Consider the following 27,599-nt stretch of genomic DNA (forward strand, 5'->3'; position numbering starts at 1 on the left):
GTCGTCCAGGTTCCAAGGCAGTAAAGCATCCCCACACCATCACACTACCACCACGTTTGACTATTGATTCTTACTCTGAAATACTGTATTTGCTTTACGCCACATATAATGGGACCTGTGTCATCCAAAATCTCAATTTTTGACTCATCTGTCCATAGAATATTACCCCCGAAGGCTTGGAGATCACCCGGGTTGCTTTTTTTTGCAAATGCGAAACTAGCGTTGATGTTTCTCTTGGTTAGCTCTGGTTTCCGCCTTGCTGCTCTCCCATGAATCCCATTTTTGCCCAGTCGCTTTCTTATTGTGGAGCCATGAACACTGACCTTAACTGCAGCTAGATGCAATTCTTTGGATGCTGCCCCCCCCCCCCCGAAGGAGAATGGGTGAGAGTGAACTTGAGTGGGTGGCGGCTGGGAAGGAGTGGGTGGGGGGGGATGAGCATTTTCGCCAGGTATGTTTTTTGTATTAACAGTTCTTTCGGTTCTGTTACACAGCATGTCACATATTCCCCTTTATTTGTTTTAAGCTTAAGGTTTCAGAACAGTCTGATATTTTACCCTGTAAACCAAAATACTTATTTACCCCCCCCACCCCCCCCCCCCATTTTGTCTCAAACAAATACTGTAATGGGAACGTGTCAAGGCTTCATTTTGTGTTTGTTGCAGGAGAGCGGCCTCTAGTGGTCACGTTGAGGCAAAGCATTGGGCTCTGCCTGTTATTTTCAGTCATAGGCAAGTAAGTGGGCTGGTCTCTTGATTTATATTTTCCAGTTTATGAGAAAGTTTATGAGGTGCTGTTGGTAAGATGTTGCTCGTTCTGTAATCTTGCTCATTTTTTGCACATTCAGCATTGCCCACTGTAATGAAATGCACTACAATTTTTTAAACATTTATAGAGAAACTCATGTAAAACATAGTAATAGCTTTTCCAAGAGAAATTTCCAAGAGCATTAAAGCAATATTTTAAAGTGATGCACTATATATAAATAAAAACAGTTTAATGTAAATGTGAAATATAATGTTAAATATAAATGTTCAATGTAAATTTAAATAGTAAATGTAATGCAAATGGTAAATATAAATATAAATGTTAAATATAAATGTAGGATTTGGAAACTGAATATATGGATAATATGTTAATTGATAACATGACACATAGGGGGTCTATGTGTCATATCAGATTTATGCACCTGTGCACCTGTACAAATCTGGGAATGCCAATAGCAGCGGCTGAATCAGCTGCCTCAAAATGGGCGGTCCAGGTGAATTAGCAGAGGTGATAGAAAGAGTGGTTTGCAACACATTTTAATGGCTGTGATGTTATCTAAGAATCCAGGCACACCTGTCTCACAACATTCATTTTATGCCTCTGTGTGTGTGTGTGTGTGTGTGTGTGGGAGAGAGAGACAATGGACACAATCTGACAAATAAATCTTGACGCAGCTCAGCAGGTTTGGTGTTTGTGTATCCATTTCGGTCAGCAGTGTCCATGTTGCTTAACCACTGAAAAACTCAGACTCCAGGTCAGTTACAGTTTGTGAGACTGGCTTCTAGAAAGTTCCAGCATGTATTAAGTTATAACCTCCTGAAACCCGGCATAAAAAAAAACATTTAAGCATTTTTATATATTTTTACATAATAAAAAAAAACATGTTGCAGTGAAAACCATTTCAAAAATCTTATTTTATTTCCAATGAATGTCCTTTGTGGTGCGGGTTTCAGCGCAGCAGAATATACGGTTATGGAGTTACGACCACAGACTCACGTCCACTAAAGGGGACAAATACGAACTGTCAGGGCCTCAGAAGGGTAATACACTGAGCTGGTCTGAATCATGTACTCCGGTTGGAGCCCCAACAGAAGATTGTAATTCACTGGACCCTGGAGGTTGCGAGGATTGATGTCGCGCCAGACTGTCAGCCTGGTTGAACTCCGAGCATCTTAAAGGCACAGTATGCAGGATTTTTTTTTTTTTAGCCTTTCTATGGTCCTGTGTTTACAATTAATGAAAACTGTCCTCCTCCGTCTTCACCCCTGTCCACTCACCCTGAGCACCCCACCTAACGTAGTCAGCTGGGATAGCCAGAGGTACCGTTACAGGTCTGACAGAAAACAAGCCAACTCCATGGAACTTTTAATCCCCTTGGCAAACTTGAGCTGACGCCATCGAGGAAAAAGCAATTCCAAGGTTATGGTAACTCTACCTCTTGAACGAGCCCTGCCGGTTTGTCTTTTGGCTTCGCTGTGTCTGGGCTTCTGCACTAGCTGGCTAGCAACGAACTCTCTGCTTGGATCCGATCCCAAATCACAGGCTCTGTTGCCACGCCCACTCCTCCCCACACAGAGAAGAGCGCCACACCCAGAAAAGGTCCCAAACACATTTTAGAATAACCAATACAGGTAAAGGTGCACAAATTCGGCAAAAGTGCATAAAGCCAGAGATTGCCAGATCACCGTAGATATGCCTTAGCATGGTTATTTTATAATGTTTTCTCGGTAAAAAAAATTCTGCGTAGTATCCCTTCATGGTTCTGAGCCCGAAACATGAGTCTGGACAGAGGAACTGAAATCAGCCAAACTGAAATAGCAAAGCCAGCTTTCGCATGTGGATTTTAATGTTAATTGCTCATTAGGGAAAGTAGGAGACCTCTGTACCAGAGCTGTGTGAATGAAATCCATGGAGTTGTGCTTTGTTTTGTTCCGCCTCCATAGTGTGCTACACCATTTCTGGGTAAAAGGGTTTTTTTTTTTTTTTTGGCAGATTGAAACAGAGCGCAATTGCTTTTGTATCTGGGGTGAGATGAGTATAGATTTCTTTAGTCAGCATTTGTGCACAAACCTTGAGAGGAACTGCAAACCTGAACATGAATATTTCAGAGGCAAATTGTAAATCGGCAAATTTAATGAGACCTTTCAGTACCCTACTGACGCATAGAAAGCATAGAATCATCTTCAGGATCTCATTGGCCAGGCCTCGTGTATTCCCTACGCATGCACATACAGTAGACACACACACAAACCACACAACATACAGTGCACATGCATACACGCACACGCACACACGCACACACATGCGCACGCACACGCTCACACACATGCACGCACACATGCACATACCGCAGACGCACACACACACACACACACACACACACACTCACACTCTCTCCCTCCCTCTCCTCTCTCCCTTCCCCTCTCTCCTCCTCTCTCCTCCCCCTCCCTCCCCCCCCCCCCCCCCCCCGCCTCAGTGCTGCTCTCTGCTGCAGGTGAGCAGTAAGCTGTGTGGAGCCCAGTCTTCCCTTGTGCAGATTGAATATTAAAGCAGTGTGAGCCGTGTGCACTAACTCAGCGTATCTCCTTCTGAAGAAGCCCGCTCCGCTGCCTGGCTGTGATTTCAGACGCACCGCTCTCCCGCTCAGCTAATCCCACGCTCCTCGGCAAAGCTGCAAATCCCAGCCTGCTCTCCTTCCCCGACAGAATTGTGACTGACGTCGCCAAAAATATGCATCCTCACGTCCTGGTGCGGTCTAGCTGAGGCTGAGCACTTGACACGCGAAGCCTGTCTCTCAAATGGATCGCAGTTTGTTTGGGTAGCCACAGCTGGCTAAAGACACAGAGAATGTCTAATTCCTCTGTGTTGCACAACCTAGTACTGAGTACTGTAGTACTGCCCCCCCCCCCAAACCCATTGTGCTTAGGTTTAATTCAGTTTCTCACACAAAACTATGTTATTTTACACGACTACAGTTTCAACACTAATGCTGAAGCAATTTGAACATAATCTTTCCCAGTCTGTCCATCAACAGACTAAACTGCTACACGCTAAAAGATTAAAGCAGATGAATGTGGAACACGCCCCTAAATTGTCCCAAATTGCCACCTAATGGTTCTACCAGCGAGCAGCAGCTGCTCTCAGGCCTAATGTAATTAAGCTCTGAAATGGCTGAAGGGTCTCTGTCTAGGCTATCCTTTGTCTAGGCCTTTAACCCTCTGCGCTGTGAGGTCACAAACATGTGATCAGAGCGTTCTTAAGCTGAACTTTCTAACGCTGATGTCACAATCACTGCTGGTAAACTGAAAGCGATTGAAGTTCTAGAACACTGACCTTTTGAAATTTTGAAAAGCATTCAAAAAAAAAAAGCCCAACAACTGTTCAGAGGGTTAAGATCAGGTGCAAGATGAAATGCTGTGTGACTATATGCTGGGGAGGTTACGTGCTGCTGTTTGGGGGGGGGGTTGGAGAATCTGAAGCTAAATTCTCAGACGTGATGTGGACCGGAGTCTCAGCGCACATGTATTCTGTTTCAGCGTCCTGTTCTTCATGTTCGATGTAATGCCGAAGGGAACTGAATGTTTGGGTTCCTGTTGTCTTTCTACAGACGCGGCGGGTCTGATTCTGATTGATTGAGTGAGGGAGGTGGGTGGGTGGGGTTTTCCTGTTTTCGTTTTGGCTCCAGTGATTGCTGTCATTACCGTGGTTACGGTGTTGTGTCTTTGAGCCCTGGCGTGGGCCCGTCTCCCATCTCTCCCCCCCCCCGGTTACGGCCGGCCAATCAATCTGCTCATTAAGCGATTTTTAAGCTCCTCTGTGCTTCCTGAATGAGGGCCAGGAGGGCCTGGGGGTGTGGAGCAGCGGCCACTGATTACCCCCACCTTCACTCTGGTGTACCAAGGGGGGGGGGGGGGCGGGGTGGTGAGGGAGGGGAGACGAGGAGGGGGGTCGGGGGTGAGGGGAGGGGAGGGGGGGTGAGGGGGGGTGGTGCGGGAGGGAGGGGGGGGGGGGAGCTGGCGTTGCCGGGGGCACTTGAGAGTGGCAGATTGGGGGGTCGCTCTCAGAATCGGCCATGGTGGGGCCGCGCCCTTTCGCTCCCCAGTTCAGCGGAACCCCGGCTCCAAACCGCCACGCAGGGGGGTCGGACAGCAATCTTTCGGGGTTCCTGCACTGATAAAAACAGCGCATGAAGAAAGGGGCGCAGAGGCCCGTGGTATTTTGGGGAATCTGCACCTGTGTAGTAATGGGGGTGTTGGGAGGTTCGCACCACGGCAGGTGCTCTGCATGTGTTTGAGAGGGGCTACATAAACTTTAAAAATCCTAACAAAGTGGAAACCACAGAGAGCATCTCACATTTAAGGGCAGTGTCTTATAAACATGGCTGGTGTTCCTATCCCAGAAACGCTCACGCTGCACGCGTGGTCACAGAGCTCACACACAAGCCATGTGTGATAAAAAACAAATCCGTTCGATATCCTCGCAGGAGTCGCAGATTAAGACAGGATCGGGAGAGCTGTGACTGAGCGCTCAGGAAAGACTGGGGATTTTCTCTGGATTTTCTCAAGATCTTGAAAACAGCAAAATTGTGGCTAAAAATCCTGTTGTGTACGCTAGGCATACGCTGCTAGACAAGCTGCAGAAGACAGTTGGAGAGCTGACTCACAGCCCTCTCTCTCTCCTGCCTCCCCTCTCTCTCTCCTCCCTCTCCTCTCTCTCTCCTCCCTCCCTCCTCTCTCCTCCCTCCCCTCTCTCTCCTGCCTCCCCTCTCTCTCTCCTCCTCCCCTCTCTCTCCTGCTCTCCCTCTCTCTCCTCCCTCCCCTCTCTCTCTCCTCCCTCCTCCCTCTCTCTCCTGCCTCCCCTCTCTCCTCCTCCCTCCCCCTCTCTCTCTCCTCCCTCCCCTCTCTCCTCCCTCCCCTCTCTCTCTCCTCCCTCCCCTCTCTCCTCCCTCCCTCTCTCTCTCCTGCCTCCCTCTCTCTCTCCTCCCTCCCTCTCTCTCTCCTCCCTCCCTTCTCTCTCATACCCCTCCCCTACCCCTCTCCCCTCTTTCTCATCCCCCTCCCCCTCTCTTTCATGCCCTCCCCCTCCTCCCTCCCCTCTTCTCCCACCCCTCCCCTCTCCTCTCTCCCACCCCTCTCCTCGCTCTCTCTCCCACTCCTCTCCTCTCTCTCCCACCCTCTCCTCCTCTCTCTGCCCCCCCCCCCGCCCTCCCTCTCTCCGCAGACGATGAGGCGCACCTGGGGGAGTTGGGGCCTGGCCGAGTGAGGATGAGAGAGCGCCCCCTGTGGGACTACCCTCCGCACTTCCACTGGGCCATGGAGGGGGAGTCCTTCACCTCCCCCCTACTGCAGACAGGGGGCGCCGCCGCGCCCGACTTCGGCATGACGCTGGAGCAGAAGACCACCTTCGCCTTCGTCATCATCCTCTTCATCTTCCTGGGCATCCTGATCGTGCGCTGCTTCCGCATCCTGCTGGACCCGTACCGCAGCATGCCCACTTCCACCTGGGGCGACGGCCTGGACGGCCTGGAGAAGGGCCAGTTCGACTACACCCTGGCGTAACACCCCCCGACTTCCTCCCGCGCCGACCCACACCCGTCCACCTTATCCCACACCTGTCAACACCGACCCGCACCCGTCCACCTTATCCCACCCCTGTCAACACCGACCCGCACCCGTCCACCTTATCCCACCCCTGTCAACATCAACCCACACCCGTCCACCTTATCCCACACCTGTCAACACCGACCCGCACCCGTCCACCTTATCCCACCCCTGTCAACATCAACCCACACCCGTCCACCTTATCCCACACCTGTCAACACCGACCCGCACCCGTCCACCTTATCCCACCCCTGTCAACATCAACCCACACCTGTCCAACCCACCCACACCTGTCAACACCAACTCACACCTGTCCAACCCACCCACACCTGTCCAGCCCCACCCCCACCCCCTCCTCCCGGGCCACACCCAGGCCCTCCTGCTGCTCCGGTCTCAGCCGCAGTCTCACGCTGGATATTGTTTACACGAGAAGCCGGGGGGCGGTCCCCCCTCCCCCCCACGTGGTAGATCTCCCTGTCCTCATCACCTGATACCTCACAGCCTACAGCTCAGAGATTGTGCACACATTAGACACACCTGCGCACACCTGCGCAGCCGTAGGACACACCTGCACACACCTGCGCAGCTGTAGGACACGCCTGCGCACACCTGCGCAGCTGTTAGACACACCTGCGCAGCCGTAGGACACGCCTGCGCACACCTGCGCAGCCGTTAGACACACCTGCGCACACCTGCGCAGCCGTAGGACACGCCTGCGCACACCTGCGCAGCCGTAGGACACGCCTGCGCACACCTGCGCAGCCGTAGGACACGCCTGCGTGCATGCGGACCTTCCACAGAGCCGCCATGAGCTCTAAAAACCTGCCGGCACATCGGTGTCCTGCGTCTTCGTGTGTGCGCTCGCCAGTCCTGCCCCAGCGCTCAGCCCCGGGAGCCATGCACACTGGCCGTACCACACCTGCACCGTGTCCCCATGGCGACGGCGGAATCAGCAGACCTCTCCAGAGGAGCCCCGTGGAGAATCAGGGTATCGCAGGCGTGCCTCCTGACACTGCAGACCACCTGCGTCGCGTGCGCACGTCGTGTAGTGGGATGCTATGTGTTAGCGGGACGTTGTGTGTGAGTGGGACATTGTGTGATGACGGGACATTAAGGGGAGTGTGTAGTGGGACGTTGGGGAAGGGGGTGTGTGTGACTGTGTCGGGTCTGCTGGCCTCTCAATCAGTCCCTTCTCTGCCAGCCCAAATCTCCTCCCCCTCACACAAGCCCTTGGGACCCTGGCGAGACCAGGAACGAGTCACAGCCCTGTGGCCCCATGATACAAATCAAACAGCACTGCTTCATGCCTCCCGTCTGTCTGTCTGTCTCTGTCTGTCTGACTGCCTGTCTGTCTGTCTGTCCGTCTGCCTGCCTGTCTGTTTGTCTGTTTGTCTGTCTGTCTGCCTGTCTGTCTGTCTGTCTGTCTGACTGTCTGCTTGTCTGCTTGTCTGTCTGCCTGTCTGTCTGTCTGTCTGTCTGACTGTCTGCTTGTCTGTCTGTCTGTCTGCCTGTCTGTCTGTCTGTCTGCCTGCCTGTCTGTCTGTCTGTCTGACTGCCTGTCTGTCTGTCTGTCTGCTTGTCTGTCTGTCTGTCTGTCTGACTGCCTGTCTGTCTGTCTGTCTGTCTGACTGCCTGTCTGTCTGTTTCTGAACTATGAGGCTCTCAGATGTTTGCCTGTGAGGTTTGTCTGTCTCTGAGGTTTCGTGTTTACAGATGGTCAGTCATTTCAGCAGCTCGCACTGTCTCAATGATGTGAACAATCTAAGCCTACATTCTGAAGACTGTTTCTCAACCCTGTTACCGTAAGCTTTTTTTAAATATATATATTTTTGATCAGTTATTGTATTCCTTGTCAAAGAACTTGTCTTCTGCTCTCATCAAATGTTAAAATGATGTATGGATCCTGTATATCCTACTGCAATACCTCCTCAAATAATGTCGTTTATTTTTTCCAGTGTCTTGGTGCCAAACTGTGGAGTATACACATTTTTCCATTGTGAATCTTTGATGTTTTTGTTTTCTGACATGCCAGTGTTGTCAGGGTTGTTTTCATTCTCTCCTCCTTCCTGGGAACAAATTTACATTCAGTATGGCACTCTAACTGCCATCAGACATTTCTACACTCAAAACAAGCCTTCCCAAAGTATAAGTGTGTGTGTGCGTGCGTGTGTGTGTGCGGGCCTGTGTGTGTGTGTGCGTCTGTCTGTCTGTCTGTATTTTTTCTTTTTTTTATGTAGTTGGACATATTGAGTGCCACTGCAAGTTCATGGTGTGCTGTACAGAAACTGGGTCTCCCCATTGGAGCATTCCACCCACTCCCACAGCCAATCAAATTGCAGCTTCATAGAATTCTGCTTACTCAAGCATCGCGAAGTGTGTCATATTATGCCATCATAAATATGATGCTTATCAATTATTGCCATTTTCACATTTGCAATTATGCATACATTGTGGAAATTCATGGATGGTATACTGTGAAATATGCAAAAATAAACACACGGAAGTTAAATAATTGAGAAATGCAGTTGCAGTATATCTTGGCTTGGTTCTCAATGTGGATTATGTGTTTACATCTTCAGGAATTATTGCAGGATCTTTGTCTTTTTCCTTTTGTCTAGCTGATCAGTCCCGGTTTGAGCTCGGCCTTTAACAACCTGGCATAAGAAGTTTACAAATTTTACAAAAAGTATTAAAATTTGGGACATAATGCAAGTTTCTTGAATGAGAAAAAAAAAAAAACTTGTTGCAGTGAAACTATTTTCAAAAATATTTAATGAAATGTCCCTTGCTGTGTAGGCTATTGGCATTGTGGAATATATGGCTCTTTAAGAGATTAAGACTAGAGATTCATGTACCCTACAGGGGACAACAATTAATTAATTACTAAATTCATTAACTGGGTCTTAGGACGTTATGAGTAATTGCCTGTTGTCACAAGACTACAATATGGTTGTGAATAGTTCACGACAAGCCTATAACACAGTCTAAGACCAGGACAGAGCGGGTTACAGGAGCACGATAATACCAGCATTCTGTTGTCACGGTGATGAATTAACTGTTTGTGTGGCTTTGTGTGAGTTCCAAATGACATGAAGCCGAACTGAGTCTGTTGCTGCCCTTTATGATGTCATCACCTCTTTGCACCTGTGTGTTTCTGACTGGATTTCAGTGTGACAGTTGAGAGCACAAGTTGATTTAGCGTATCCTGTAAATACCAGGGGGGTTGTGGTTCCTCGATGGGTGGCGTTAAATGTGTGGAGCCAGAGATTGCTATGACCTGGTAACTGTTACCAAAAAAATAAATTCAAAATGTTCTCAGTGCTTTACATGATTAGCCAGTGAGCCAAGCCTGTGTTACATTTGGAAAACAAAGCACTTACTGCTAATTTATTTTTCATCCCCTGGTTGGGCCGGACCGCTTACTAATAAGAAATGTGATTGGACAGTCATGCAAAGGGCCATGCAACCAACCAATCGGCTCAATGGAGCAACGCTAGGCCCTTCAGTGATTGCTAGCGTGCTAGCCGTTCGGCTGAGCGTCTGGGCGCTAGGCTAACCAGAGGATGGGTTTGCCTTTAAAAACGCTGTTCATTGCAATTCATAACTTTGTGAAAAAAAAAAACAAAGAGTGATCATGGGTACACAACGTTGCAATACATGGTGATTACTGATCGTATTCAAATGTGCATTTTTTAAAAAAGATTTGTAGTAAATCGCCACCTGTGTCGTGAAGCTGAAACATTCTGTGTATGTGACGCTGGAGAATAAACAGTTTCTGAGTGTCTTGTCCCCCAGGAGCGCTTGCTTGATGTGAGTGTGAACGTGGAGGTGTCATGATGTTAAGGTGAACCCCATAGATCACACAGTAAATGTCATGGCTGACGGTGAAATGCTTTGTGTCTTTATTCTGTGTCCTTGTGGGACGGGGCCGGCCTGCACTGATTGAGCTACCTTGTCAGCCTGGCCCCTGTATCACATGGCAGGATGACTGAGTTAGCTGGATAACTGTGCTAAAACCCGGAACAGCTCTTTGGTTACTTCAGTCCATGCTCCAGATTTGGGAGGGTTTCCGGGTTTTACTCAGCACAGTTGTCCAGCTAACTCAGTAAACCTGCTTTGTGAAGCAGGGCCCTCGGCATTTAAAGGGCCATTTTAACAAACAGTGATGTGAAACAGAAAGTACACCCTCTTTCAATTCTATGTTAGAACAGGGCTGTCCAACGCTGTTCCTGGAGATCGACCTTCCTGTAGGTTTTCACTCCAACCCTAACAAAGCACACCTCATTCAACGGCTAGAGATCTTGTTGAGCTGCTAATTAGTAGAATCAGGTGTGCCAGATTAGTTTTGGAGTGAAAACCTACAGAATGGTAGATCTCCAGGCACATGTTTGGGCAGCTCTGACAGTAGGTAACAAATCTTATATGACAGATTTTACATTGTCACTATTTATTCAACCAAAAACAAGTGTACATACAGAAACCTTCTGTGACAAAGTAAGTGTACCCCATGATTCAGAAGCTTGTTGAACCCATTTATCACCAATTACCTGGAGTAATGTCTTTTGGTATGAGTCTTTCAGTCTCTTGCTTTGCATCAGAGAGGTTTCACATACTGTGTGTAGCTACTGCCTTGGTGAGAACCAGATGAGCGTTAGTTATCATATGTAAAGTCATTTGAAAAATGGTGTGCTTTTATACCTCCATGTATATTTGTTGATGCAATATCGTTGACTTGTTGACTACCAACCAGAAGTTTTCATTTGAGTTCAACATGGAATATAAGAAGTTGCTTTTTCAAGAGCTATTTTTCTGACAGAACAAAAACACAATAGTGAGAGATTTCTCGTGAGTGCATGGAGATGTACTGTCTGTGTGTGGTGTTTTCACTTGTGGGAAAATCGTGTTCAAACCTATGGGACGTAGTTCACAGAGTGAATCGCCTGTTTTAAACGTGAGTTTCCCGAAAGACCAAGGAAACGGTTTTGCTGAGACATTGAATCACAGTGGAATGTTAGTGTTAAGTGCAATTTAAATCCTGAATCACAACCAAACACACATTATATTACAAACCGAAAAACTTAAACGTCCTTTTCTTAAAGTTTTAACACAAGAGCTCAAGAACTTCGCAGCTGAACTAAACATAGACATCCGATTCAGCGTCACCACCCGGCTCTGTTTAATATCCTTCAATCTCTGTTCATTTTTTGCACACGGACCGCTTCACAATTTGAAATGGCAATTATTATCAATTATGTGAGAACAGCGGACCATTTGGCTCTCCCTGCCCCGTATTCACAGAAATAACATTATCGACTTCGTCTCTATTAACTTCGTCAGACCTGTGCGAACGCAGCCCGGAGGACTGAGATATTTACTATTGCGCGCGCCCTGCATGCGCTGACGTCTTTAAATTCCTCACGCACTCGCGGCGGCTCGCGCATTGCCAAGATTAGCATTTGACGGGCACTCGGCAAATCACGGCGAAAATAACTTTCTAGACTAAACGGTTCGCTGCATCGGTAGAAACACGGTGTTCATACGGGGTACTCTTAACGGGAGTTGAATTTAATTGTTTCTGTTGTACAACTGATTTAATTTTCTACTTTCATTATAAAAAAAAAATTTTTTTAAAGTGATTTATTGTTGGCAATTTTATTTTACAACGATGGTCTGTGCAAATTAGTGGTCATTAAAAACACAGTTGGGCACTCTTCAGCTTCACAAAATAACAGGTCAAAATTACTTAAAATGGGAAAAAATACTTCTACTATAATTACAAGAATTGTAATTATACCCCTCCCCCCCCACAAGAGCACTTTGGGGCCCCAACAGCAGTCTTCTTCACAGCCACCGAAACCCTTGGCCTGCTCTGATTAAGCCACTGCTGTTGTGCCTGTAACACTTCCAAAACCATAAAGCATTCAGATTTGGCACTGCCACGGGACAGCATAAGCTGAATACCAATTTAGCACAGAACAGTTCATTCAAAGTGACAAGTCAAATCTGCAGGATTATTGATTGCAGTAAATTGCAGTACGACCCACTCAGCCAGTATAAACTACAAAAGCCGCTGTGTGACACCCAATCCAGCCAAATGCACTGCATGCTGTAGCTTATATAAACCTTTATTGCCAGAGTAAAAACTGTGTGTGTGTCCTGTGGAGTGACAGGGTTCATATTTTCTGGGTTGTTGCTGTATTACTTAGAGAAACCTCAGTTGAATTTTTCTTTTTTTGGGTGACGCTCATATTTGGCATTGAGAAACCAGGTCACTGAAGATGCGGCTCCATTTAAAAAAAATATTTTTTTCCCCTCCATTTTTTCACATTTGAGTCTAGATTAAGATGAAGGGGTCTGTCAGCAAGGCGAATGGGGGAAGAGCCTCTGCGTGAAAAGCAATGTATCAAACTGGCTCTGAACTCCTTTCAAGCTCCAATCTCAGCCCCACAAAACAGAGAAATATGAAGATGTGTGCGTCCCTTCATATACAAAAATGGCTTTTATTGAATAGGCTATTGAAAGGGTTTATGTGATGAATGTTTTTTCAGGTCCCTTGTTGCATGCGGCTCGCCTCCTGGTTTGGTCCGCTACGCTGAAATGGGCGACTTATTACACGAGGCCACGCAGCAAACTGCCGTGAGCCGACAGCGGCTTCTATACACTGTATATTTTATGGAAAGGTTTCTGTTTAAATACGTATCAGTTTTGTGCTATTTATCTATTTTTTTCTAAACATTTTAGATGAAAAGCTTGGCCGTGTCACCTAAAAATGTTCAAATTAATTAAGAACATGCAATTCTAGTTTTAATGGCAAGATGGATTTTTTTTCCCTGTGTCAAAATATTAATATTTCCGTATTTACTTCTTTTTTGGACTAAAACAAAAAGACTGTGTAGTGGCCCTTGGCCAGACTCATTGTTGTTTGAGCTGTGGTTGCTTCTAACAATATTTATTCAACATGCTCAAATGAGAAGTTAATTAGGAACACGGACTCATTTAAAAAAACAACCAGGCTACAGGGCAAGCCTCAGAGTCAGAAGCAAGTTTAGAATTTACAGTCTAACTATTTATAATTATCCTGTCAGTGAGCACGTTTAGCTAAAAATGACTTTCATAATTGCGTTGCATTTCAAATGGTAATTGGTGGGTGGGTGTTAGGCCTCCTTGAACCCTTTGAGGTGCAAGATCAGAAATACGTGATTAGAGTGTTCTTATTGTAACTGAACGTTCTAATGCTGATGTCACAATCACTGCTGGTGACTGGGAGCAATAAAGTTCTAGAATACTGACTCGGAACTTTTGAAGGAAAAAAAAAACACATTCCATAAAGCCTGCACTTCAAAGGGTTAAATGGAATGGAAAATGCTTGCCTACAGAACCCATTGGTCAGAAACTGAGCAGAGATATAATCACAGAATTTTGACAAAAACATTTCAAAAAGGAATACTCTTCAAAGGGTTAATTGTGCCCGTTACAGTCTACTGTGCAGGTGTGCAGATCAGAAGATGCTCCATTCAAATCGCATTACCCGTTCCTGCATGGATCCTGTCTCCCAGTGCACATCTTAACCAGATCAGACATGTGACCTTCAGGATACAGGACTCATTTAGGATAAACCAGGATAAAAGCTAAGGCAGCTGAGGTTTATACATCAGACACACAAACGCCTTTCGTTGTCCTGGCTAAATTCCCAACCAGGCTCTTTCAACCTGACGCCAAATCATCCCGCAGTTTGATTGGCTAAAAGTCATCCTGTGATTGGTCACCTCAGCTGATGAGTGGTATTCGTTCTGGCACAAAATGGCGGCCGAGAATCTTCCACAAATTGGCGCTACACATTGGTGGCGGTTGAGGTGAGTCTCCCCCCTCATCGCTGTAAAGCGCTCTGAGTGTGCGAAAAACGCCACATAAATACAGACGATTACTAATAAACAGACGATCCCGTCCTTTCCAGCGTGTCTTACACACATCACACATTCCGAGATGATGATGTCACACCATCTGATGCCGAGACACACACACACGCACACACACACACACACACACACACACACACACACACACACACACACACACACACACACACACTCAGCCCTGAGTGGCTGTTTCCTGGCCTCGCCAACCATATGGGTGCAGGGCATGATGGGAACAAATCTACTTTAAAGATATTATACATTTCAACATCAACTCTTAAAATAAATAAATAAATAAATTTTTTAAATTAAATTTAAATTTGTTTTTAATGGAATAGACACACAATGTCACTTGTCAAAATTAATTTAAAATGTTTATTATGAATGTGGCCTAAGTTAGTGTCTATGTTTGGGTTTTCAGATGAAGAGGGTAATGTAAATATAAGTGGGTCTCACAAACTGTGTCTTGCAAGTTTCGCTGTTTATTGCCAGATCGATGTTCTTTCAGTGTGACAATAAATATGTGAGATTGTCTGGTTAGAACATGGTCCATGAGTTTAGATTTAAAAAGAAAATCTTTTAAATTAAAGTTGATATAAAATCCATAGACCTTTATGAATGTATCAAGAAATATCAGAATTATTGTGTCAGGTGAGGTCTAAAGATGTGAACTGCCTGCGGTGGTTTTGCTCTGCACAATAAAATATTAATAATGGCTGTGCCATATTGAAGATTATTACAAGAATCCCTGCTTATGAACAAAGTCGCAAGCATTATGATTGACATCCTTTGTGGGGAACCTCAAATATCAGTGAACACTAGAGGGCAGTGTTTCCCACTTTCTCACTTTCTGATCTAGAAAAAAACAATCCAGGATCAGGCAGCTCTAGCCTTAACTGTAGCTGTTCTATGGTGAAAAAAAGACATCAGTCAGTGCTTGAGGGGAAAACCATCTTTATGGAGTCCCCTCCCTTTGAAGGGGACTCCATACCTGAAAAAACAAACACATCTGGAGGTTATTTATCAGAGAGGAATGTGAAACAAGGATCAGCAAAATCTACACCTCAAATCCTTTGCTTCTCAAGAAACAGCAGTAAAATTTTAATTACAAAATCCCATATTCATGCCATTAAAATATATCTTGCCTATTAACAAATTCACCATCAGATCTATGTATTTATAATAACTCTGTCGAGGGAAACACCCCCACTTCAGGTCTCGGTCGAGCGTGATGAATTCCATGTATGTTAAATCAAACAAACTTAACACAGAAATCAAGGAAGAAGTTCTCAAAATTTCTTGTCCGGTTTATTTCCAGTCTGGAGGAGATCACTTAGAGATTTGGACAGGGATTCCCCGTTCCTCATTGCAGTGAGCTCCCTGAACCAGGATAGGTCCATACCTTTTATGATGTGAAAACCTTATCTTTTGCTTTCATCACCACCTTTCCCTTCCACCACGTCTTCAAACTTTCTAACAAAGACATCCTCCTCCACTAAAAACCTTGACCATGAAATATCATTTCAATACAGTGCCCCCCCCCCCGTCTTGAATACCTTTCTGGTGAAATGCATGTTTTTCTCAATTAAAATTCAGCTACGTTGTCCTGCTGTCATAGTGACCACTGGTAAGGTAAACAGTACCAGGCTGAGACTGGCCTTGAAGGCGGGCGCAGCTGCCGGACCGCAAGCGACGGTCATACTGCTGTATCCTGTATTTTCCAAAGGTCCTCTGCACAGAGTGTAATGCATAAAACGGTATTAAGAACATGTATATCATTAATGATTATGCATAAATGTGTATAAAATAATGGTTAAATCTGCATATTCCTCAACAGTCTCATCTTCAAGCTCAACGCGTATGTAATGCATTACAAAAAAAAGTGCCTCATTCATTTGTAATGATTTCTACGCATTAATTAATGCTGTGTATTTTATGTTGTATTTTTGAAGGCTGTCATTTATGATAGTTAACATTTCCGTAAGTCCTCCTATATACATTTTGACAACCTCAATGTCATGTTTTGTGCATAAGAGTTTATGGGTTGGTTTGTTTTGCAGTTTTGTGAAGCGTGCTGTACTACTGACAGTCTTAACACAATTGTTTCGCTCAGTGGCTTACTGATGTAAATGGTAAAAGGTAAATGGACTGCATTTATATAGCGCTTTTATCCAAAGCGCTTTACAATTGATGCCTCTCATTCACCAGAGCAGTTAGGGGTTAGGTGTCTTGCTCAGGGACACCTCAACACGCCCAGGGCAGGGTTCGAACCGGCAACCCTCCGACTGCCAGACAACTGCTCTTACCTCCTGAGCTATGTCGCCCCTGATGTCAGCCTGAAGTTTATGTTCAGAGACACATTTCACAATGAATTCAAAAATAAAATAACTAGAGCGATAACTTCACAAAAATAATAACTAGAGTAAGCAAGTGCAAATATTTATGTCCACAGACTATGACCCATCAGACCTGGGTCAAATATGTATTTGTTTTGAATTCAAATACTTTTCTCTCTTGATCTTGCCTGGTGTAATTGAGCCTGCCAATGTGACCAAAAGGTTCCAACAGGTTCCAATACACCAGACAAGATCAGTAAAGTGTAGAAAAGTATTCTAATCCAAGACAAATACGTATACATACAGCATGATTCTGCTTCCTGAAGCCCTGAGTTTCTGCCTAACTTCACTAGATGGCAGTAGAGTACAGTATTGTTCATTATTTCAATATTCGATTATGACTGTTGCTTGTCCGTTCACAATATTTTTTAAAATATCTTTTTGTAACGTACCTCCGTATGAGGGAATTGGTGCACTGAGGAAAATATTTGAAACGTTGTACTCAATTCAGTTAATTGTGATAAATGCTCAGAATATTTTTTCTTTTTAAAAAAAAAAAATTTTTTTAGATGAAAAATGAAATTTTATGAAGAAATCCGTTTGATCATTGATTACGGCTCATTTTTCACTTCCTGGCTCAGTGAAGCTGGATTCTTCAACGTCAGCAGGTTCCGTGCGACCTTGTCGTCTGAACTGACACGCCAGTTTGATTTGCTGTAGCCACCCCCCCCCCCCCCACCCCCACCCCACCCACACAGCGATGTCACTGGAAATACCTGACCCTCTGAAACCTTCAAATGCCGAGCCGAAGGTGTCGGTGCTTTGGCTGTTAAAACACGGTTAGCTCTAATGAAACCTGTTTAACTGTGCTAAACATGTACGTTAATGGGTGACAGAAATGTCAACAACAAAAAAAAAAGTGTTACCTCATTTTTTTCTGGTACCTCACATATATGTAGGAGGTACCAGACAAAACCAGCCTAAAACAAAACCCAGAATAAAGGCTACTATATATAAAAGTTATGACCTGCCACTCTGTTTCATACTACATGTGTATATAACATTCTGAAAGGCAGTCCTGTGCTTCTACATTAGTGTTTCTTCTTATCTATGTATGTAAATAAAGCAGTAATTTACAGCAGCGGGTGCCAACCCTGTTCCTGGAGATCTGTCATACTGTAGATTTCCACTCCAAACCTAACAAAGCACACCTCGTTCTACAGCTAGAGCAGGGCTGCCTAACCCTGTTCCTGGAGATCTGTCATACTGCAGGTTTCCACTCCAACCCTAAACAAAGCACACCGCATCCAACAACTAGAGATCTCTTTGAGTTGCTAATTAGTCGAATCAAGTGTGCCAAATTAGGGTTGTAATGAAAACCTCCAGGACTGTAGCCATCCAGGAAGAGGGTTGGGCTGACCTGATTTACAGCACAAATGCTGGCTTCACTGAAAGGTAACCTGCACACGCTTGACAGTTGCCAATCCTTATCTTTGGCCTTAAGCTGTCAGTGAAACTGCTGTGATCATTTTTCAAAAGTCACGTGTTCCGCTGCTGAATATCTGAGGTGGGTTTTTCAGCTCCTCCACATCCTGGCCGCGCTCCAGGTTTTCTGTCTCTCCGTCCTCAGATTAACCTGTCAGCTGTGGAATCTCCACTGTTCAGTGTTTGGCAGGTAAAGCTGGCCAGGTGAGTACACCTGCATTCAAAACTGAATTCTTGTGTCTATTGGATCTTGTACAGCCGTTGTGACAAACACCCGTTGAGTAGTCATGCATATTGGGTATTATATACATATATATAACATTTATTCATTCATGTTTAATAAAAATGCACTACATCATGGATGTGCACTTGCCTCTGTAATGAATTGAAAAGTGATGCAGCCATGTCTAATTAGCTTGTGTTGAATAATGCAGTGGGTAAGTGTGGAAAAACGTGGTTGCTTGCAGACTCAGTCCTGGCACTGACACGCAGTAAATTAAAAACCTGGTTCTAAATTAAGGCTCCTTAAAGAGATGGGTGTTGTTTGTGCATCTTGTGCATGCATGTCAACATCTTAATTTGTCCAAGCCCATGGATTTAGATCCCCATATACAGGATTTATTTTGAGAAAACAAAATTTATTCAAGCTTTCCGTGAAATATATAGCACAACATAAATAAATAAGGTATGTGTTTTATGCAGAATGAATTAACCCACTGAAAATGTGCCGTTCTATAATCTATTGTCAAAGAAAGAAATGGTATTAAGATTATGTGCGATCTGACTAAACAGAAAGAGTGGATATACAGTTACTGAGTAGCATGTTTGTGTATGTGTGCGTGCGTGCACATGCATGTGCATGCATGTGTATATGTGCGTGTGTGTGCATGTGCACGTGCCTGTGTGCGTGCGTGCATGTGCATGCAGGTGTGAGTGTACCTGTGCGCGTGCGTGCATGTGCATGCAGGTGTGTGTGTATATATTGTTCTAAGGGGAGCTGGTCTTTCAGCCCCCACTTGGGTTGTGTTAACATGTCTAGGATAATAACAATTAATTTACAATGTAAAGTTTGAGTGGTGTGGTGCATTGAAGGCAAATTAAATGAAATAACTAAGTGGTGAGAGATTTGATTTAACTGTCCTTTGGGTTTGTAGGGCCAAGGCTAACAAAATAAAGGTCTGACAACAGCCCACAGTCCGAACAAGATGTCAACATGCCGGACATATCGAGTGTCTAGTTTCATCTCTCTGTGACTTCCTTTTTTAAGAGAGACCACAGCGACAAAACCACAGTTGGTTTGGTTGTTCTGTTTCAAAAAAGTAAAAGCAACAAAAACAGTGAAATAAGAAACTGCTAGAAGGACCTTTGATTCTAGTCAGTCTTCAATATATCGATGTATGACAAACGTAGCCCTACCGGTTTATAGTTACAGTATTGTCATAATGCTGGAGTAAATTAGAAAAAAAAATATCTTGAGATATTTTAAGGATTTCATTCCAGGTGAAGGGCAGCAGTGGTGGCAGAGTCCTGGCACACATTACATTACATTACATTATAGGCATTTAGCAGACGCTCTTATCCAGAGCGACGTACAACAAGTGCATAGGTTTCATGATGTAGAGGCGCAAAAACACACGTGTTTTATTCCATTTGACCTCTAGAGGTGAGACATACACTGAATTGGTTTCCCATCAGTAGCAGCAGTGACTCATTACAGGGGCCAGACCATCTTACTGTACACAATACCCATTTCCCTCTTAGTGAGCAAACAGGCTCAGGGCGTACAGTATGTATCATTACAATACAGGCATTCAGCAGACGCTCTTATCCGGAGCGACTTACACACCTTTTAACACAGCATCCATTTATACAGCTGGATATATACTGAAGCAATGCAGGTTAAGTACCTTGCTCAAGGGTACAACGGCAGTGTCCTACCCGGGAATCGAACCTGTGACCTTCGTGCCAGTTCCTTACCCATTAATCTACACTGCTGCCCTGACGCTGTCTGTGCCTGAGAGAGGGATTCTGCGGGCTGGGCGGGAGTCTCAGAGGCAGAGTAATCTGCGTCTGGAGTGTCTGCTGGCGATCAGCAGGACCAGCTCACTGCCACCAGGCCTCTGGAGAGGAAGCAGCCATTTAAACACACAGGCCAGGGTCATGCGCACCGACTCCCCCGAGCACGGCTCTGCATTATGCTGATATTCTTAGACATGAAGGGAAGGATGTTACAGAGGAAGAAGGGCTAAAGTGACTCAGACAAGGCTACGTGTGTGCGTGTGTTCATATATGTGGAGGGGGAAGGGCGGGGATTGGGGAGTGGGAAATGCGTGTATGTGCGTGTGATGGGCGTGTGTCTTTTTGTGCGTATGTGCGTGTGCATGTAGGTTGTGTGTGTGCTTGTGCGTGCTTGCATGTGTGTGTGCATGTGTGTGTGTTTGCATGGGTGTGTATTTGCATGTGTGTGTGTATGTGTGAGCATATGTGTGTGTGAGTGTGTGTGTGTGCATTTGTGTGTATGTGTGGGCGTATGTTTGTTTGTTTTTTTTGTTTTGGGGTGGGGGGGGGGGGTCACATGCAGTTTCCCAGCAGGATGTGTGCGTGTTGACCTTTGCCAGTAAATCCCAGCTGCCCAGCTGGCCAGGCTGGTGCTGTCCAAGCGAGAGCCTCCGATTGGCCAGTCTGCTAAGCCCCGCCCACCTCGGACCAGCATGCTTTGCGTCAGGGTCTGACCTTCGCCTCTCTTTTCTCTTTTGATGTTCCTGTTTGCTCAGGGCTGTGTTCCACGCTCTGTCGGTCAGGAACAGGATGCAGCTGTAACATGGGCTCGACCCAGGTGGGCACACACAACCCTGGCTATTTTAGGACCCCCCCCCCTCACCCCCACTGCCACCGGCAGCCATGGCTGACTCTTCTGGGGGTTTAGGCTGTGAGGCGTATTGTGATAAATGTTTGTAAAAAGTGCAATACAAATACATTTGATTGGAGTTGACTTGACCTCATGCTAACTTCTGCACTTAATTATTAAACTCGCCCAATCATGGACGTGGTCCTATATTTTTAGCGATATGATTAATTGACGAGCCCATGAATGACGGGTGAAGACTGATCTTGTGTCCCTGATAGAAGCCATCTTACTGTGGTCTGTGAGTGAGCCCTGCTGTGGACGTGCACTGCTAATAAGCTAAAACTGAGCTGGTGTAATGTGAGGGGGGAGGAAACGTGCACATACCCAGTCCACCGGGACCGGTATTGCGGACCGACGGTCTAAATGCACTGCTGTGGTCCATCGTCTCTGTCGCATTTTTTAAAAATGCGAGGTTGCGGTTGATGTCGCATGCGCGGTGGTTCGAGCGCATGGGATGCGGTTGCTGCTGCGCCACTTCGCCGCATGGCGAGCGGGGTCTGGAGCAGACGCGGCCATTAGCCCCGTCTGCTCATACCTCCCAGTTTCACTCAGCATAGGCTAGGCCAGAGAGTAATGTGCCACTTTCATGTTACACGTTCCTCCATCCTGCACTTATTGTCTTGATGTTGTAGCTCGTCATGCCTCCTATCTTGACTTGGCATAAGTTAAGTCAGAGAGTAATGTTCACTGTGTGAACCGGACTTAGTGTGTTCACGGCTATTGAAAACCGTTACATAATGAGTATTATAACCTTATCGGACCTGTGTTTTGTAGTTGTCCAAGTGACCTTCAGTATGCACTTATTGTATATGGCTTTGGATAAAAGCGTCTGCTTAATGAATGTAATATAAGGCGCCGCGCACTCCGCCCGGCCTGTAGTGGCGTCCCGATGGTGCGCTCACTCCGCCCACCCAGCGCTCACGTCACGGCGGTTTTCGCGGGCCAGCCTGTGAGCACGCAGCGTCGCGGGAACGCTAGCGTCGCCGTTTACCGTCGCTGACCTCTCTCCGCGCATCCCTGGAGCCCCCTGAAGATGTCTTGGGTGGCAGTGTAGTGTAATGGGTAAGGAACTAGTCTTGTAAGCTGAAGGTCACAGGTTCGATTCCCGGGTAGGACACTGTCGTTGTAGCCTTGAGCAAGGTACTTAACCTGCATTGCTTCAGTATGTATCCAACTGTATGAATGGATGCAATGTAAATGCTGTGTAAGAGGTGTGTAAGTCAATGTGGATAAGAGCGTCTGCTAAATGCCTATAATATAATGTCTTCTCATGTTGGCGGTAAGGGCATTATCATTGCTTACATTCTTTACATTCTTCACCAAACTTTTTTGGGCTGTATTTGTCTGCAGGCTTTGTCACAGTGAAACACAAGATCTAATTTATAATACCTCTTTTCCGTTCTTCTTTTTACACCTTGACCTTTGCGTAGGTCACACAGACACCAAGTCAGAGAAAGGCTCTACAGTAAATGTGTTGTTTGGGCAGGCAGACTGCAGGTACCCAATCAACCAGCAGGGGGCGTATGGTGTGTGACATGGATACTCAAACCTGGCCCTCAGGGCAGGCAGGTTTTCATTCCTCCCCTCCAATCAGAGACTGATTTAAACCTGACACATAAGGTGAGTGTAGATCTCTGGCCAATCAGTGGCATTACTGGTCCGTGGACTAGTACTGCTCACCTTGAGGGCCAGATCTGAGTGTCCCAGGTGCGTGATAACGTATGGTCACCATGCCGACTGAACCTGTCTCTCCCCAGGTGACTCTGTACCTGAGTCTGCGGCTCCCTGCAGGTAGCTGCCATTCCCTGCGCCAATCAGCACAGTCTAGACTGAGAAACCAGACTTTGAGACCCACCCACGCGCTGGAACAGTACCCATCCAGGTTCAACCACCCAGCAGTGCAGGGGCTGGTGCTTTAGCCTTCGGGTAACGATGGTTTCTCGAGGACCAAAAGGGATCCAAAAGCTGCACCCCTTCCCAGAGGGCCAGACTTTTGCGAACCCAAGGCTACGTGTGAATACCTGCACGCTGTCTCGGAGTACCTGTATGAACCTGTGCTGTCATTTTACCGCGAAGTTCTGAGCACGTGTTCCATCCCCTCTGGCTGAGCTTCTGTATTACGATGACGAACTGCTGATGCCTTAGATCTCCCGTTGACGTCAGGGAAAGGGACTTTCTATTGGTTAATGTGACAGCTCGGGGTGCTTCTATTGGTTATTGTGATAGCAAAGAGTGGTTCTATTGGCCAAGAGGGTGAATTGAGGGCTCAGTGAGCCTTTCTGCCCTTCCAAAGTAATCCTCTCAGATCTGATCATTTTTTATGATAAAATGACATAACCCTGCCAAAAAAAGAATGTAATTAATACTCTTCTCTTTGAAAAACTGTCTTTCCAGGCAGTACCCCTGATGTAAACTGGCACGTCCGTCTCTCCTGGTTCACGAACAAGCTTGTCTCTGACATTATGCAGAGCCACGAAGTCTGGTGAACGTTTCAAAATGTCAGAATTCTTCAAAGAAGATTTGCACGCCGGTATTATAAACAAGGGCCTAAAAATCCATTTCCTTTCAAGTAGTACATTCTGAGTCCTTAAAAAAAAAAAAAAAAAAAAATTCAGTTGGTTCTCCTTTATAACGCGAACTGGATTCCGGAATATGGAGCTGTTGTACTTTCCTTTGAGAAGACTGTTGCTGCCTTGCTCTGGGGGTTATGAGGGCTTGACTTTCCCCTCCGTGGTAAATGAATAAAGAAGGTAGAACAGCCCTCACTTTCTGTGGACGAAGCTGCCTTTGGGGGTTTCCTCTGGAAGGCTAACGTGCTATCGTGCTATCGGGTTGCGGCGTGATCGATGCTCGACCTCCGTATTTGACATCTAGACCACAAATACCCGCCGAGAGAGAGGGAGAGAGAGAGAGAGAGAAGAGAGAGAGAAGAGAGAGAGAAGAGAGAGAGAGAGAGAGAGAGAGAAGGAGAGAGAGGGAAGGAGAGAGAGGGAGAGAGAGAGAGAGAGAGAGAGAGGGAGAGAAAAAGAAAAAGGCTCTAAAGCTAAATATTAGTACTCATAATGTTTAGCACGATTCAAAGTTCAGCCGGTTGAGTGCGGCTCGGTGTGCGCGGGGCTAAATAGAGGCGGGAGGGTGCTGGTCTGTTTCGGGGCACAACACGCCGGCCGATCCGGGTGGATGGATGGCTGTGGATCACAGAGTTTCCACTCCGCAAGCCAAACTCAGATCCTTCTGCAAGCAGAGCCCTGCGCACTGAATTATACCTACCGGATGAAGAGAAGGTAGTGCAACGGTCAGGGAATCTGTGCTGTAGCTTAATGGTTGCAGGTTTGATTCCCACACTACAGCATTGCCGTTGTACCCCTGAGCAAGGTGCTTAACCTGAATTGCTTCAGTATAGATATCCATGCATTACACACCTCAGCGCTAACTTCTAAATTAAATTTAATTGGGATTTAATTTACAGAAAAGGTCTAAACTAACAAAACAATAACCTTTACAGGTCAACACTGATTCAAATCTTGAATAAATGTTGTATAAACTCAGTGTAAGTTCACAGTTGGACGCACAGTTCCACGCTATTTTAAACCATCCATGAAATGGAGATACACCTTCTATGTTTATGTTGTCCAGCTGGATACATTCCCTGGGTTTTTATTTTCTCATACTTATTCCGTTGCAGTCACTGCTGTGTACACATAACAGAATGCTACCTCTAGGGCTAATCATTAAGGTGAACACACCATATGGTAATGGCAGGAGGAACATCTGAACATTCCCGCTCAAAAAAAAAAGTTTTCCATTTGATAATTTGACATTCCCATTGCAATTTTTTTTAACCACCTTCAGCTTCTCGAATCGAAGTAAAATTTAACGACTTGACTGTATCTACCCCGCCCAGGGGGCTAACCTACGCCCACGCACCTGAAATATGAATTACCTGGATGAGTCATCCCTGGCTCCGAGCATCGAGAGCAGAGCGATTCATGCGTCTGTCTGCAGCACATTGACGGCTCTGAATCACTGGGCTCCTTCCAACTCCAGCAAGACACAACCGGGTAGCGAGCGTGGGATAAAAAAAGAAACATGCAGCGAGATCTAAAATGTCATCACGGTGTTCTCTGGCGAAGAAGACTGAAGGATCTGGTGATGGGGAGGGTGAAGTCGGGTGAAGCCCCACTTAGATGTGTTTTTTTGCTCTAATTTCAGAAAACGTATTAAAAAAAGATGCATTTTCAGAAATGCATATTTAAAAGGCTATGGACTGGAGCATCCTGGTAATGCTAGGATTTTGATGCAATAATAATAACAGTAATAATAATAATAATAATACATTTTATAAATATAGAGCACTGGCATGGTATACAGAGCAGGGTAATATCTTGGCTGGCTGGCAGCCAGTGTTGGCAACACTCACAGGACAAATAAGCAACTTTGCCATCAATAACAAGCCCAAAATGAAGCCTGACAGTATTATAGGCTCATATTTATGGGCCCAGGCACATCTTTGTCCTCTGTGGGGGGGGTGTGGTGGGGCAACATAATAAGTTAGCTAGTGTCCTTGAACAAGAGTTAGGCTACCATAAATGTGAAAAAAAATAATAATAATAAGCCACTTGTTACATTTCCAGACAAGCGGCCAGATTTTTTTCAAACAAGCCTGAAAAACCACAACTGCGACTTTCAGTTTTTTTTTTTTCAAGCGACTTTGAACAAAAACAAGCCCAAAGTCGCGTCTTATTAGCGGGCTGGGCAGCTCTGCGGGCAGCCATGTTGGGTGGCACATAACCGGCGCCAGCCTCGCCCAGGGAGGAGGGCTGCCGGGTGGCGGGGGTCACGCCCGCCTGGAGAGAGCGTCTCCCCAGCGCCTCTGTTTGAGCGGGCTGCTGAAGGCTGCAGTCACACTGATGAGGAGGACCTCCAGGTACGCTCTAGCATCCCAAAAACAAGCGGGAAACAACAAAAAAAGTATTATTATACACATATGGCAGTGGCGGCACAGTAAGAAGGTCATTAGCTCTAATCCCTGTGTGGAGTTTTCTTGTCATGGAATGCATATAAATACTAGAATGTGCTGTATAATACTAAGATCGACATACTACATAACTTAAGGGTGGGCTATAGACTACCAAACAGTAGCCTTTTAGCGTCTGGCAGTCGGAGGGTTGCCGGTTCAAACCCCGCCCTGGGCGTGTCGAAGTGTCCTTGAGCAAGACACCTAACCCCTAACCCCTAACTGCTCTGGCGAATGAGAGGCATCAATTGTAAAGCGCTTTGGATAAAAGCGCTATATAAATGCAGTCCATTTACCATTTACCATCTTCTCAGTGTTGTTCAGCAGGAGCCAGGCAGTACAGAAGGTGTGCTATCATCCCATGGTGGCGGTGAGGGTTGTACGCACATCGCCTAGAACAGTGTGACCCTGACCAATAGAATAATTCCACTCCACCGCTTTACGGAGCGAGAAAGACGCTCCACGCAGCACAAGCACGCGTACCCACAATGCACCAGGACAGGGCTGTGACGGGTTCAGAGGAGCTCTGTTGAGAAGCGAAGCCGCCATTGTGTGAGTTTTTGTGGGTTTTAGGGTTCATTCCGCAGCGCTGTATTCCAGAAAGTGGGATTGTGGGATGGATGGGTGAATTCGCCGTCTGCGTTTCTGGCCGCGGTGCCTGAGGGTTCTCGGCGCGAGCCGGACATGCGCCCCGCTCGAAGTGTAAATATTTCCACCTGCATGGCAGCTGTGATGGCAACCCTCTTCACGCTGTTGTGTGTTTCAATAGAGCCACTGAGCGAAAGGCCGACAGGGAAGAGGAACCGCGTCTGTCTATTTTCATTTATGTCACTAATGCGACTGTGCGTACTGAGCAAGGAGGTGTTGATTAATTCTTAAAAGCACATTCCTTTGGTGCAGAACTTTCTGTACACGCTACATTTTGTCATCCAGGAAAGGCATGTTCCCCTGCCCATCAGAAATACTCAAGCACAAGGTGACTGGATATGCGATAGCTGTATTTGTGGACACCTTCAATATTTAAGGTGAAGCATAGAAAACAAACTTCTTTCGAAGCCCAATATTTTCTTTTACGTTGAACATCGAAATAAATATTGATTTTCAGGACAGGTTGTTCTAACCTTTTCATAAAAATAGCATTGCATTCTCAATTGCATGATGAATTTGTGATATTGTCATTTGGGGGCATACAATGAACATTTTAACCCTGTCTCTAAAACTGGTTTTTGCAACAACAACAACAACAAAAAAGCCCATACAAAGCAAACTACTATAAGGGTGAATATATACGAGGATTTTTTTAAATTAGAAGTTGCCACCTGAGAGCAGTTGAGCAGTTCTGTGAATTTCAGACCTCTGGCTTAATGCTGTGCTCTCCTGTGTAGACATCTGTGTAGATATTATTATTATTACAGGCATTTAGCAGATGCTCTTATCCTGAGCAACTTTCACAACTTTTACATAGCATTTACACTGCATCCATTTATACAGCTGGATATATACTGAAGCAATTAGGTGAAGCACCTTGCTCAAGGGTACAACAGCAGTGTCCTACCTGGGAATCAAACCTGT

General features: G+C 45.8%; 1 protein-coding gene and 1 long non-coding RNA gene across 5 annotated transcripts in view; both read left to right on the forward strand.

Annotated features, from left to right (window-relative positions):
• LOC135239728 (cortexin-3) overlaps nucleotides 1-8,888 on the forward strand; it is a 21,137-nt gene extending 12,249 nt beyond the window's left edge. The window contains exon 2 of the mRNA XM_064308603.1: nucleotides 5,989-8,888. Within this exon, the coding sequence (XP_064164673.1) occupies nucleotides 5,989-6,326 (338 nt within the window). The 3' untranslated portion in view covers nucleotides 6,327-8,888. The remainder of the gene's footprint in view (nucleotides 1-5,988) is intronic.
• A 1,866-nt stretch (nucleotides 8,889-10,754) lies between these two features.
• LOC135239907 (uncharacterized) lies at nucleotides 10,755-23,795 on the forward strand. Of its 4 annotated transcripts, none has more exons than XR_010325524.1 (3): nucleotides 10,755-10,862; nucleotides 18,198-18,306; nucleotides 19,257-19,532. It is a non-coding gene; the product is annotated as an uncharacterized LOC135239907 (long non-coding RNA). The 4 variants fall into 4 exon arrangements; XR_010325523.1 differs by lacking the exons at nucleotides 10,755-10,862; nucleotides 19,257-19,532 and adding exons at nucleotides 17,216-17,285; nucleotides 22,768-23,795; XR_010325525.1 differs by lacking the exons at nucleotides 10,755-10,862; nucleotides 19,257-19,532 and adding exons at nucleotides 17,216-17,285; nucleotides 19,590-19,638.
• Nucleotides 23,796-27,599: the final 3,804 nt, after the last annotated feature.

Source organism: Anguilla rostrata, chromosome 14, assembly GCF_018555375.3.
Source record: "Anguilla rostrata isolate EN2019 chromosome 14, ASM1855537v3, whole genome shotgun sequence".
Taxonomy (NCBI): domain Eukaryota; kingdom Metazoa; phylum Chordata; class Actinopteri; order Anguilliformes; family Anguillidae; genus Anguilla; species Anguilla rostrata.